Below are 14,585 nucleotides of genomic sequence, written 5' to 3'. Positions count from 1 at the left end.
TGTCCATTGTTTCACAAGGTTTAAGACTATCTACCTCTGAATAGAAGTCATCAGAATTGGTTTCTCAGATTAATGTTCAGTGTAGTGCTAAGGAACAGACTGCTTGGATAAAATGCATTTTATGAACCAACACTAGCTTTGTGACTTAAAACAATTGTTTTTAGATTCTTGTACTCTGCTGATGCAAATTGTTAGTGGGGCTGATTTTCTGACCTCACCATGCCTACAGCAGATCATGACAATCCTGCAATATTGCATGTGGGCCTAAAAATGGGTTTTGCACCCAGTGCCAAACAGTTTGTAATCATCCTGGTCCCTGGCTACTGGTGCAAACCGGATCCCACCCAGGAAAGGCACGAGGCCAATTAGCATATTTAATGTAACTTTCAAATATACTTAGCCCATTCAATGTGGGATTTTCCCAGATCCCGGGATCTTCTGACCTCCAGTGGTGGAGTGGACCCAGTGAGAATCACTACTGGTTTCCACTGGCAGAGTAGTGGTGGACACAGTAAAAAGTCTGACAACACCAGGTTTTAGTCCAACCGATTTATTTGATAGTAAACTCACAAGCTTTCGAGGGGACTTCCTCTTCGTCAGGTGAATGGAGAGTTCTGGCCTCAGACAGAGCATATAAAGCACAGACAGTTTAGAGATTACTGATTAGAATGCGAATCTTTACACCTAACCTGCTGTTCAAGTCCTAAAGTAGCTGAGAATGTGAGTGGAAGGAGCACTGATCACAGGTTAAAGAGATGTGTATTGTCTCCAGACAGCACAGTGAGTGAGGTTTTGCAAACCCAGGCAAGTCACGGGGGTTGCAGATAGTGCGACATGAACCCAAGATCCCTGTTGAGACCATTCTCGTGTGTGGAACTTGACAGCAGGTTAGGTGTAAAGATTCGCATTCTAATCAGTAATCTCTAAACTGTCTGTGCTTTATATGCTCTGTCCGAGGCCAGAACTCTCCATTCGCCTGACGAAGAGGGAGTCCCCTCGAAAGCTTGTGAGTTTACCATCAAATAAATCGGTTGGACTAAAACCTGGTGTTGTCAGACTTTTTACTGTGTTTACCCCAGTCCAACGCCGGAACATCCACATCAAGAGTAGTGGTGGAAGCAGGGAGAGATCGGGGCACCCTTTCTAAACGGCATCCAATCACTTTGCAACCAATCATGTTTCCTTCTAAGGCTCAGACTTGCATGTTTCCCAGCAAGGGTCATTGGATAGCAATCAAGAAAGACAGACTTCACTGACTTTAGTCCCATCTCTGTCTAAGGAACTTGAAGCTGAATGCTTTAGCTTAAATGACTGAGAACCAAAGCTTGGACTTTTTGGATCTCTGTACTGTAGCAATGCACCAGCCAGTATTTTTACAGCAGTCATGGAGAGGGGATAGAAGGTAAAGCATTCTGTAAAATTGTAGCTGACACTGACTTTGTGAAGCACATTGCATGTGTTACACCAATGTAGAATCTTATGCTGTCTGTTTTATTTGAAAAAAATAAAGAACTTTTGGGTTTGGAATATTCATTGATGTCAAGAAGGTTATTAACAATATTCAGTGATTTGGTCTATTTCTCTAGGAGTGCTCCATTTCTTGTCACATGTTTTGCAGAGAGAATTTCAACTGATCATGCAAAGCAAGAAATGCGTTTGAATAATATGCTGGAAGAGGTTTTTATGGTACTGTTTTGTTTTAGTGTATGGTTCTGGAAACACAGAAACATTCTACATGTTATGGAATAGCAACACTCAAATAGAGCTGTTAGGCTGCAGTTAGTAGGTATAGCCATTTGCACAGCCTTTTTTTTGTTTTTGTGTTTATTGAGTGAACACAATGCTGAGGTTTATTTTTACCGTTTTAGAGCCTGTCTGGAGACGAGTGCCGAGCAGTGGAAGCGACTACACATTTCTCTCCAGGACTTACTGGCATGGTTGAATTTGAAGAACGATGAACTGACAAGGCAAAGACCTATTGGTGGCGATGTTCCTGCTGTACAACAGCAGAATGATGTTCATCGTGTAAGGAAAAATTGATATTTTCACTGCTTTAAACTTCTGTCGTAAAAGAATATTTCAACTCCATATCTGCTTGCAAGGACTGATTGGTGTTGCCAGACAAATGGCACCTCTTCCATCCCTTGAGGAATATATAGCCTTCTTAGTTAGATTATGAATTGATCACTGCAAATAACAAAATGTGCTTAGCTTGCCAACTTCATTCAGCGTAAAATTAATCACTGCAGGATAACAAATGGCAACTTGTAGGGATGCTGTGCTAGATGATGAAAAACACGTTTGAGTTTCATTTACAAGATTCGAGATTTAACCTTCACACGTTCTGGAGTGATGCTGGGAAGTGTGCAACACATTACATTAGCACTTTAGCCCAAAATGAACAATGTATCTTTGTTGACATGCATGGTTTAATTTTCAGAATCATCTTACAATCATGGAAAAGCAATTTTTTTTTTGTTTCATATATTTAATTAAGCCACAATGGTAGAGAATTTGGATAAAGCTGGGATAACTCAAAATAATTTTTTCTCCTGGCCGCAGGATTATGTATGAAATTGAAACTGTAACAATCAATGCAGCTGAATCCTTTAAAGAAACATTGCCCAAGGATATATTCACACAACAACTATGGAGGGAGTGTAAAGCAGTCTTGCACCAAGTCTACAGTTATCAAATAGCCTGAATCCAGATCGTGAAGGCTTGTCCCAACAACGACACAAAGCGATTCTGCCTTGAGAAGATATTCTCAATCAACATGCTTTGGTGTCAGTTTGGGTCTGAACACACAATTTAAATACACAGAAGTTTTATGTGATTATGAGGTAGAAACATGAGTGTTAACTGTCTAATTAAACAGTGAACTGGCTGAAAGAATTATGGACTAGAATTGTCAATAGCTTTCATAATCTCGATGGGGAGTCTTTGTTGAAACTTGATGAAAAGTAATGTTCTGAATTCTGACAGCTGGACCTTATCTTACTTTGGCTGGAGTTTTCCTGAATATTAAGTTCCTCCTACCTTTTCTTCTTGACCTATCTAAAGATGTTGGCAAGAATGTCCTAGAACTTTTCAGGGTAACGGTGATACAAGACCAACATGGTTTATTGCAAAGAGATTTTGTGTTACTGATTTACACTGGACTTGCGTGAAAATATTGATTCACACAAATATCCTTAATTGTTTATATCTCTTCAAGTTATAAATCTCTGCCTTTTGTTTACATAACTCCAAAGCATGCAAGAAACTTGAGTTTACACTAATAATGCACTGGCATAGTTATTTGCTGAAGTACGGGGGACAAGATGATGCAGTATTAACGTGATTGGACTAGCAATCCAGAGGTCAAGGCGAATGCTGTGGGGAACCTGGGTTCATATCCCATTATGACAGCTGGTGACATTTAGCTTCAATTAATAAAATCTGAAATTGAAAGCTAGTCTTATGGTTACCATTCAGTCATCGAAGTGCTCAGCTCAGCATATTGCAGAACCTCTCTTTCAATGTTTGTGGAAGGTTGAATGTTTGGCTGACAGGGACTGGGATTTTCTGCCCCATCTTGGCAGGACTCATTGCGGAAGATTTGGCGGCCCAACCAAAAGCCCATTGATTTCTGGTGTGACTGGATGTTGATGTATGAATTTTGGTTTTGGCAATATTCAAGGACAAGCTGATTTTCTTCTGTGCAGAATTGAAGTGATCAAGTGTGGCTTGCAAATCTTTTGCCAAGTGGCAAATGACAGTACAGTCATCCGCACATACGTCTATGGTGGTCAGTTTGGTTTTGGCATGGAGGTGACTGAGGTTAGAGCTTTCCCATTTATTTGGTGGTCAATGCTGACAGCAGAGGGCAGTTTATCTTTGATGAAGTGAATAGTCAGTATCAGGTAGATTGTGATGGGGGCAATCACACTGCCTTGCTTGATCCTGGTCCAGATTTTTGAAGGCATCTCTTTCAGATCTTGCATTCAAGATAGTTGCAGTCATATCATCTTTTGAGGATTGTAATGAGGTTCCTTGGGCATCCAAATCTTTGGAGCACAATCCACAGAACCTCACGATGGTCAGTTTGAAGACTGTGATCTTTTGGATTTATCTGATGACAAAGACAACATCAGAGGCTTCTCTGGAAAGTCTGAAGCCATACTGTGTCTCTGGTATGATTTCCTCAGCCACAGGAAATAGGTGGTTCAGAAGAATGCATGTCAGAATTTTCCCTGCTATGACCAGAGGGAAATGCCCCGATAGTCTCCACAACACCATTTATCACCCTCTTTGCAGATAGTTATAATTGTTGCATTCCTGCAGTCAGGGGAGATGTTTGGGTGGGGGTGGGGGTGGGCGGGGGGCGGGGGGGGGGCATGGCAGGGAGAGTCTTTTATCCTCACAAATCTGTAAGACGAAAATATTCTATCCAGCAATTGGTGGCAATTGTCACTGTGAAGAAAAGAAACACTATCCTGCGAGCTAAGGGATATTTGACCTTGGTCTATAGATTATGCTAATGGTTTCAAAACCCATTGTAAGTCACGATGGTTAGTTTATTGTCGGATTGCATGGGCTTTCTGTTCCCACCACATGTCCTTTATCTTCAGGATTTATCTTTGGACCTCATCCTTGAGGTGCTGCATTTTTGCCTTCTTGAGTTGCAACTTTGCCTTATTCTGTCAGGCAATATAATCACTTGTCCTTGTTCTTGGAGTCATGTATTTCAGATTTGTTTTCATTGAATCACTCATGGTGTTAAAGATGCTCGACCCCAATGGTCTGGGCATAGGAATCTAGTACAGCTGACATCATGTGCTGTTACCATTCTCAAATTGAGTTGGATGTGTGAAGATGTTCTAGGTTGGTCAAGGACTGCACTTGGAATTACTTCCTTTGGCTGAGTTACGTTAGTGCTGAAACATTTATCTTCTTTCTCTTTGACTTTTGGGCCTTGTGATGTCTTAGTGCTTGGGAGATGTTCATCACCAGTTGGACTAGTCTGTGATCTGTCCAGAAGGCATCTGTTGATGGATCAAATGATTCATTCATTACTTAGACCTGTGACCTGAACAATGACATAATCCAAGAATTGCCAATGTTTTGAACTAGGATGCCTCCATGTGGTTTTGTGTTTTTCCTTCTCGTGGAAGAAGGTGTTTGTTATAATGAAGCCATACTGAACCCCACTTTATTAACAGGAGGAAACAATTTGCAATGGCTTTTCCCACCCCCTTTTTCTCAGCCATTCTGCTCCGGACATCAGATTGATGGCCAATCCTGACATTAAAGTCCCCCTGATGAATGATGTTTTCTTATTTAGGGATGGCAGTGAGGACTTTTTCAAGGTCAGAGTAGAAATGTTCCTTAAAGTCTTCATCAGAGTCAAGAGTCAGGGTAGGGCATAAGTGCTGATGGAGGTGGCATTTTGATTATGGCTGAGCTGAAGTGTCATGATCCTTTCATTTATATAATTGTGGTGTCTGGCAATGCTTCCAATGAGGGTCACTGTTAGTCTTTCCTTTACAGTAAAATGTGTATCCTGTCGCGCACCTGAACTTGTTTCTTCAGCTGCCCCTCGCAAGGAAGGCAGGTATTACTGAAGGTGGTGATGTTAATTTCAAGTCTAGATAGCTCATGTGATCCAATTACAGTTGTCCTTTCTGGATGGTTACTCTTGAGATGATCCATGCGTGTTCTAACATTCTGAATCGCAAAACTTAGAGTCTTCTTTCTTTGACCACAAAAATGGTGATCCTGCAGAGTGCCATTCACCACTAGGAGCAAGTGGGACAGATTGTTTTTAGGATATCTCCCCATTTGGCATAAGCAAAGAGTATCCTGAGGAAGACTGTTCAGTCACAGAAGCAGCTGCTCAAAGGCAACTCTGTCCCAACACTCGTGACCAGCAACCTTCATGCATGTCACCTCTGTGCAGATGCTTGACTAGGAACTCCCAGGTTCACAATCCTGTCCCAATTGACAATTCTACATCTCTGCGGAACTTGGCAAATTGACCTGGTAGAAGTCTGCATGTGACTTTGTTTACATGAGGACTTGGGGCATCATCATTGATCACATGATCTTGATGGATTTAGTAGCTAAATTTCAGTGACATATTATACCATAAAGACCAAGGCTACCTTGCCGCTGCAGCCGCCTTCCACTTTCACAGCCGGAGATGTAACATAACTGTTCTTCACCTGTCATGCCGGGCCATTGTCTGGTTATGATGGAAGACCCTACCAATAGCAAGAGATCCCAATAACATTGTTAAGTGATTATCAGAGTGCACATGTCCCTGCACCACATTGAGGTGCTGAGCCACAGAGAGGAATGTATGACATTTGTAATGGTATAATTCCTGAGGGTTGAATAGAGTTTCTCTCACTGATGACTTAATTTCAATACTTATTTTAGTCCTTGTGGGAATTGAGTTCTAATGTGCTATATACTTTCAGACTTTCAAGCGGGAGTTGAAGGCAAAGGAACCAGTGGTCATGAGTGTTTTGGACACAGTGCGTGTGTTCTTAGCTGATCAGCCTATTGAAGGACCTGAAAGCCTTCTGTCATCACCAAAAGGTAATTACTCAGCTTGTGTTCAGAATACAAAAAAGTTAGTTAATAGCTATTCAGCCATTGCTGTGTGATTTGCTGTGAAAACCATTTAGTTATGTTCGCTTGGGGACAGTTATGCTGCCTTGCAGATTTCTGAATGATGAGATGAGGCTTTGTGTTATCAGTAGACTCAAATACAGCGGATTAAATAATTTGCTATCCTTGCTACACCACACTTTTTAAAGAAGGGTTCTGCATAGCAGCAGGCTTAGTTGGTTTCTATTCTTTTGTGTTTACCTCTAAGGACCATTAAAAACAGTGAAATTTGATAAAAATGGTGAGAAAGATTCCAAAACCATTAAAAACATCTGGAGCTATGGCTGTTTTTAAAACACCGCACCAAATAAAATACTCCTGATGATCCTGTTGTCAAGCTTTATTTTCTCATAGACCTGATGTGGCACTGATCTGAGCCACGACAGATCAGCCATGATCTTATTGAATGGCGGGGCAGGCTCGAAGGGCTAGATGGCCTACTCCTGCCCCTATTTCTTATGTTCTTATGTTCTAACCCATAAGGAACAAGCAAATCTTTGCTTTCTGTTAGTCTGGCCATAAAACTGGTCATTAACAAATCATGTAGGCATATGGTAGGCAAAAACAATTGACCTCATAATTCCTATGCCCTGGGGGAGAGGGGGAAGAGGGGGCTGCAGTATTTTGCCATTGTGCAAATTGTGGACAGGTTTCTGTTGTGGAGTAAGCACACTAGGTTGCGAGTACCTAAATCCATCTGACATAGGTTCCTTACCATCTGCAGTTAGGAAGAGATATTTCCATTGCTTCATTCTGATTGCATTTGAAACCCGCTGTTGGAGATTGAGAAATTGTGCAATAACCCAATATTCCAGTTATCACAGCTCATGATCTTAAACTTGCTTAAATCAATTGAAAATGGCAAAAAAAATCCACCATTATCACACCTTGGATTTAATTTGAATATTCAATTGCTTAACAAAAACTTTGCAAAATATTTGTACTTTCTAAAGATTATATTTTGTTAATTGTGCCTTACGCATTTTGTGCTAGATTCAAAGTTAATAATAGTAAACAATTAATTAAACTGCATGACAAATAAAATAATACTTATGTTAGGTCCATGGTGTAGATCTGACTTCTTACACAAAGAATCCCAATTGAGTGCAAGCTCTTTTTCATCAAATCCTTTCTGTTGATATTCATCTGCCTTTGCTCAATACCTGTGCCTGTACACTTGAGGTAGCAAGTGCTTGCTGATGTATCTCAGAGTTGTTATTCATGCATATACAAGCTGTCAAGGAGAAACCATGTCCAGCAAACAGCCATTCCTTATTTGAATTGGTATGTATGGTTCGGTAAAATTATTTTTGCTGCTGTAGTTGGTGTAAAAAAAATACTCTGCACAACATGATAGATTTTGGATTCACATTTGCAAGTCCCCAGATGGTAGGTTTCTTGGCTAGAACATCACTGGATAGCAATAAATGGAGCCAAAGCACCATCACTCAAGGAGCATCAATTGGTGCATCACTTATGAACCTCCTAGCCATCCATCACATAACATTGCAGAGGCCTGAGAGCAGCCCATTATTTCGTCCCCCTTGGCAGAGTAACTCAAGTGCAGAAGATAAAATGATCAAACAGGACTCAGTGGCACAGTGAATTATCATTCTGCTCTTTTCCTTCTGGGACTTGTTTGAATGCAGCTCCGATGGATAGAATAAGTCTTTCCTTTGTGACAGTTCTTTGCAATCTAAGTAAAATAACTTTGAATGCTAACAACGAGCTTGTAGGGAATACAAATCCACAGCACAAAACGAGCCTTAATTTGGTGTTAATAGGTAGCAGATTGTCAATGACGCACCGAAAAACTGCTGCTTTTTTTGTTAAACTGACATTAAGGAGGGAAGTGCTGGAACTATGAAATACTAATCCTCACCATCATATTAGAAAATGCACATGAAGATTAGCCACCACATGACTGAGATATGAGGCATGTCCCCATGTCTATGGAAAGGTAGTTAGCAAAAGTCAACAATTCAGAGAAGATGGGGAAATGTGGCAACATTAAAGCTGGAAGTGTGAAACTATATTTCAAATGCTTTAGCAAGTTATGTGTTTTTGTTTTAATTTTACCCATTATGGAAGCTACAGGAAAGTGCTACTACCTCTGTTAAATTTTAATGATCTCCAAACTTGCAAGTGCAACTTATACATCAATGTGATCTTGCAATTCTGCTTGCCAGCTGGTGCAGCTGGCTCCCATAGAAAAAGGATTTCTTCAGTTCTGTCATGGTGTCAGGCCCAATAATTTGTTCATGCCAATTTGTCTGATGGTATCATCACTGCTGATGGTTTCAGTAAATTTGCGCTCTGAGAATTTTTGGCAGGGTCAGATTCCTGGACAACAAACAATGAAGCTATTTCAGAGCAGCTGTATTGGCCACTGGATAGATTGGGCTTCAATGTTTGCCACTGCAAATGATTGAGATGTTGATTTCATGGGAATGCTTTAATTTTGTTTTTGCCCATTCTTCGTCCCATCTCATTTGAAAATGCTGACGCATGTCAACTAAGCTTTCCACTGACACTAAGCCCTCCTGGTAATTTACCCAAGTAACTGCACTTTCATGGATAAATCCAGGATATGATATTGGCAAACTATTCAAATGTAAATGGTGTCACAGCTGAGCCCAGTCCTTTTCTCATTCCAATCCATGCATGTACGAATTTCAATTGTTGGATAGTGATCAGTACTGAGAGCTTTGATTAACCTTTTATTTCTCTTGCCCATGAATATTAAATTCAATTCTAAAGATTGAATGCAATAAAACTGCTGCAATAAAACATTTTAAGTTTTTTGATTCACAGCTGTAATCTTCAAAACTGGGGAAGAAAAAGTGGATTATGCTCTACTACAGCATTCCACATATTCCTGTGTGACCCACTCATTTGGTGGCACATGGATATGACCCGTTTCCCTCAAGATTTGTCATGCTTTTGGAAGATCATAAAAACTCACTGCATGCTAAAGATTGGCTAATGTTCAGCTCAACAGCATAGCAAAAGAGCAAGGTTATCGTATAGCCGCAAGGAAGAGCTGTGCTGCATTGTTTGGTTGCTGTGAATCCATGAAATAGCCCTCATCAGAATTTAATGGGGCAGATTGTGAAAGTTAGTGTTTGATGGTACAGAATTCTTTGGAACAGGATGAAAAGTTAGGAATTCTGATTGGTACCTCTGATGGAACCCATGCAATTGATAGAATATTATGCAGGCTGACTTCTGCATAAAATTCCCAAATGCCACCCTGTAATGCAAAATTCTTGAACTGATGGTGCTGTCACAATTGTTAACCCTACGATATAACTATTTATAATCCACCTAAAAATGTAATAATTTCTTTGTGATGAAGAATTTTATAACCCTGTCTTCTTTCCTGAACGCGATGTGAAGTCAAGTCAGAAAAACTTTGTTTTTATAATGTCTTGAATGGAGAAAAATTAACTAAATTGCTTCACAGAAGTGCAAGACAAAAACAGATGCCAAGCCCAAGAAATAGGTATTAGGAAGCATGACCTAATTTTTGGCCAAATGTTTTAAAGTGTAGAAGGGATAATTTCACATCTAATTGCAGTAATTCCCATTCTTTTTGTGAGCTTTAGTGTTTTAACAGAATTCTCCTTCCTGTTTATTCAGTGAAAACACCAGAAGAGAATGCCCAAACTGTTGCCAGAGTAATTCGGAAGCATGCCGAGGAGGTAAAAGTCGAGTGGGACAAGTTGAGCACTCGCTCTGTTGATTGGCAAAAGCGCATAGATGAGGCCCTGGAGAGGCTCCTGGAATTACAAGATGCAATGGATGAATTGAACCGTAAACTGAGACAGGCTGAGGCTATCAAAGATACCTGGCAACCTGTGGGAGACCTGCTGATAGACTCACTGCAAGACCATATTGAAAAAGTCAAGGTAAATGCCAACAAATTAACCTGCAGTGCGAATGATGGTTTGCAAAAAATAGGCAGGTTTAGTATATTGTCCTTTTGCATTCAAATCTCTCAGTTCATAAACTATTGAAATTTGACAGAATTCACTATAAACAGTTAATATGTCATAGATGTTCCGAATGATTTTGCTATTACACTACTTCCATTGAAGCTGTATTTGCTAACAACATCTATCTTTTTGCTGAACACGTGGGAGAAAGAATTTTCCCTCTATTCTATGTACTTGTTACTACAAACAATATTAGGGGTTGCGAATGCAGCATTTTTCCCTTGAGTGCCAGAATTGAATACTCCAAATCAGGTATGACAAGGGCTGGATGCAAAGAAAAACTTCCTGATACTGAGGGGGAGTGAATGGCCTACTGTAGCATGCAGTTGCTTGCACTCATGAGTTTTGACTTCAAAGGATTGTTTTTTTAAAAAATTGCACTCTCAGCAGTGAGCCTTGCCCACTGTTCGCAGGAAATTTTCAGCTCACCTTTACATGTCTGTCAAAATTTATAAAATTAGTCCTGAAATCCAATAAAGGTGGCATTTTAATCATTCCAAGATGGGGATGACAGGATAGGCTGGAGTTAAAAATGGAAAGTTGTGTAAGATGACAGCAAATGTCAAGTAACTGCAGGAAAAAATTACCCATTGTTTGACAGAAGTGAACTACGAACTATGGAAAAGTGAATTAAATGCTTATGTAGTGAGAATGCTTTCTGAGGGGGACAGCTTTTGATAGCTAGGGGAATTGATGATGCAAAACAGTGGAATCATTTGTTTGTTTCTCTAGTTTTTTCTTCTTCCCTTCTGATGGAGACATTGGGGTAATTTTAATCCCCAAATATGGGTGTGTCTGTATTAGGTTGGAGCTTAAACTGTTAAAAATCTGAAACATGAATACAACCCATTTAGAACCCGGCCACTCATTCTCAACCCAACTAGAAAGGAAGGATTGCTGGATATGGTGCTGGCAAATCAGCTGGGTCAAATGGATCAAGAGGAGCATTTGGGTAAGAGTGATCATTGCATCATAATGTTTAGATTAGTAATAGAGAAAAGCAAGGCATGATCTATTACAACAAATCTAAATTTGAAGGGAACTAATTTCAGTGCAATGAGAAGGATTTAGCCAGGGTGAAATGGAACCAGGGATCGGCAGGGAAAACAGTGAGGGTAATCTTTTAGGAAGAGATGTTTCAGGTACAAGCTAGGTACATTCCAACAAAGCTGAAGGACAAAGGAGCCAGAAAGAGGGCTGCTTGGCTAAGGAGGAAGATAGAGATTATGATGAAACAAAATAAGATGGTTAATGATGCATGTCAGGTGAAATGAAAAGCAGGTCAAATACAATAGGTTGAGAGGGAGGAAAACAGGACTGGCAAAGAGAGAATAGGATGGCAACTAACACGAAAGGAACCCAAAAATATTCTACCAGCAAATAGTAAGCAAGTGGAAGAGGGTGATATAGGCTTAGAGATGCAAGGCAAGGTTAGAACATTAATAAGTACTTTGTATTGATGTTGACTAAGGAAGGGGAATCTAACAAAATGTTGGCAGAGGCAGAGATAATGGAGGCAATGGATACTGTCAAAATTGAAAAGGAGAAGGTACTTAAAGGGCTGGATGTATTTAGGGTAGATAAGTCATCTAGTCTGAATGGTGTGCATCCCAGATTGCTAAAGAAATGGGAATACAGATAACAGGATGTTGCTTAATTTTTTTAATCATCCCTAGAAATGCGAGATGCCAGATGATTAGAGAGTGACAAATGTGACATTCTTATTCAAGAAAGAATATGAGGGGGATGTACTTTGGCACAGTGGTTAGCACTGCTGCCTCACAGCGCCAGTGACCCGGGTTTGAATCCCGGCTTGGGTCACCATCTATGTGAAATTTGCACGTTCTTGTTGCGTCTGTGTGGGCTTCCTCCAGGTGCTCTAGTTTCCCCCCACAGTCCAAAGATGTGCTGGTTAGGTGCAATGACCATGCTAAATTCTCCCTCAGTGTACCTGAACAGGCACCGGAGTGTGGCAACTAGGGGATTTTCACAGTAACAATTGCAGTGTTAATGTAAGCCTTCTTGTGACTAATAAATAAATAAACTTTAAACTAAACTTTAGACAGCCCTGGCAACTAATGACTACTTAGGTTAACCTCAGTGGTGGGCAAAGTTTAAGAATCCATAGTCAGAAAAACACAACTGTTATTTGGAAAGGCTTGAACTAATTAAGGAGAGCCAGCACTGAATTGTATAAGGTAGATCATGTTTGACTAATCTAATTGATTTTTTTTTGAACAGAGATTGATGAAGGGAATATGGTGGATGTTGTGTATGTGGATGTTTTTGACAAGGTACCTCATAAAATGTTGGTTGACAAAATTGAGACTAATGAAACTGGAGGATCAGTGGGCAAGTAGAAATAAAGTTGGCTTAAGAACAGAAAACAGAGTCATGGCAAATGGTTGTTTTTCAGTCTTGAAGATGGTAGACGGTGGTATTCCTCAGGTGTCAGTGTTAGGACCAATGCTATTTTTAGTACATATAACTGGAGTACAGAGTAAAATTCCAAAATTTACCAATGGTAACTTGGAGAAGTAGCAAACAGTGATGATAATACAAGCCATATGCAACAGTACATAGACTAATAGAATGGGTAGACAATTGATGATGGAATTTAGTACAGAGACATATAGGCTGATGCTGGAGAAGGGAAGGGAGAGATAATATAGACTTAATAGCACAATTTTGAAGAGTGTGCAGAAATAGAGAGACCTAGGTTTACTTGTGCATTGATTTTTGAAGGTGGCAGGACATAGTGAGAGTGGTTAATGAGGCATCTGGACTATTGGGCTTTGTAAATAGAGCATTAAGTCTAAAAGCAGGAAAGTTATGTTGAACCTATATAAAGGCTTGCGTTGAGTCTGGTCACCACACATCTGGAAAAGATGAGAGAGACCTTGAAGGAAGGATTCCGAATGGTTTCAGGGATGGGGGATTTTAGCTACAAGTTGGAAATGCTGGGTTGCTCTCCTTCGAGCAATAAAGACAACTGAGGGGAGATTTGATAGAGGTTACAGATTATGACTGGCTTAGGTAAAATAGTCAGGAAAATCTCTTCTCATTTGCTGCTGGTACAAGGACAAGGGAAGACATTTATGATTCTGGTTGAGCGATGCAGGGGTAGGTGAGGAAGAAGTTTTTATGCAGCTAATGGTATTGCCCTGGAATTCTTTGCCCACAAATTTGTTTGACCAGAAACATTCAATGATCAAAAGGAAATTGGAAGGCACTTGAAGGAAATAAACATGCAGTAGTCCTGAGATTGAGTGGGGAAGTTGGACTGACTGGGTTGTTCCATTAAGAGTCTACATGGATCTGATGGGATGGATGCACCCCACTTGTGCCACAAAAGACTGCACAGGTGGAATCTTGTGGACACAACCAAGGACTTGACTGCTGGATAGAGAACCAGAGAGAGACACACCACCTCTTTCTGAGAAGGCTGACTGCATCTTGTACCATTCAGGCACTTAGAGAGGGGGACAGTTTAGAATGGAGTTGAGGAGGAACTTCTTCACTCAAAGGGTGGTGAATCTCTGGAATTCTCTGCCCGTTGAAGTGGTGGAGGCTACCTCGCTAAATATATTTAAGACGTGGGTAGATAGGTTTTTGGTAGGCAAGGGAATTAAGGGTTATGGGGAGAAAGCGGGAAAGTGGAACTGAGCCACTTCAGATCAGCCATGATCTTATTGAATGGTGGAGCAGGCTCGAAAGGCTAGATGGCCTACTCCTGCTCCTCCTACTTATGTTCTTATGTAGAGGCCTTATCCCCAGGATCAGGAACCTTAGGAACAGAAGTTTTGCCTGTTGAGTTGCTAGCCAGTCAGAGGCCGGCAGCTCTTTTGTACTCAGCAGTGCTGGAGTGTTGGAGTCTGCTACAGGTAAGACAATCACCCAAAGCTTCCGAATGCCAAAGTGAGCGATGGC

General features: G+C 40.6%; 1 protein-coding gene across 9 annotated transcripts in view; it reads left to right on the top strand.

Moving 5' to 3' along the window:
• Positions 1-14,585, top strand: part of dmd (dystrophin) — a 1,714,977-nt gene that overhangs the window by 1,516,070 nt on the left and 184,322 nt on the right. For all 9 annotated transcript variants that reach the window (XM_080203928.1, XM_080203931.1, XM_080203930.1 and 6 more), the window contains 3 exons: positions 1,869-2,025; positions 6,465-6,585; positions 10,300-10,568. In XM_080203928.1, coding sequence (XP_080060054.1) covers positions 1,869-2,025; positions 6,465-6,585; positions 10,300-10,568 — 547 coding nt within the window. The remainder of the gene's footprint in view (positions 1-1,868; positions 2,026-6,464; positions 6,586-10,299; positions 10,569-14,585) is intronic.

Source organism: Carcharhinus amblyrhynchos, chromosome 15 (assembly GCF_965287045.1).
Source record: "Carcharhinus amblyrhynchos chromosome 15, sCarAmb.v2.hapA, whole genome shotgun sequence".
NCBI lineage: Eukaryota > Metazoa > Chordata > Chondrichthyes > Carcharhiniformes > Carcharhinidae > Carcharhinus > Carcharhinus amblyrhynchos.
Note: the sequence above shows the minus strand (reverse complement) of the source record. Positions and strands in the feature narration are given on the sequence as shown.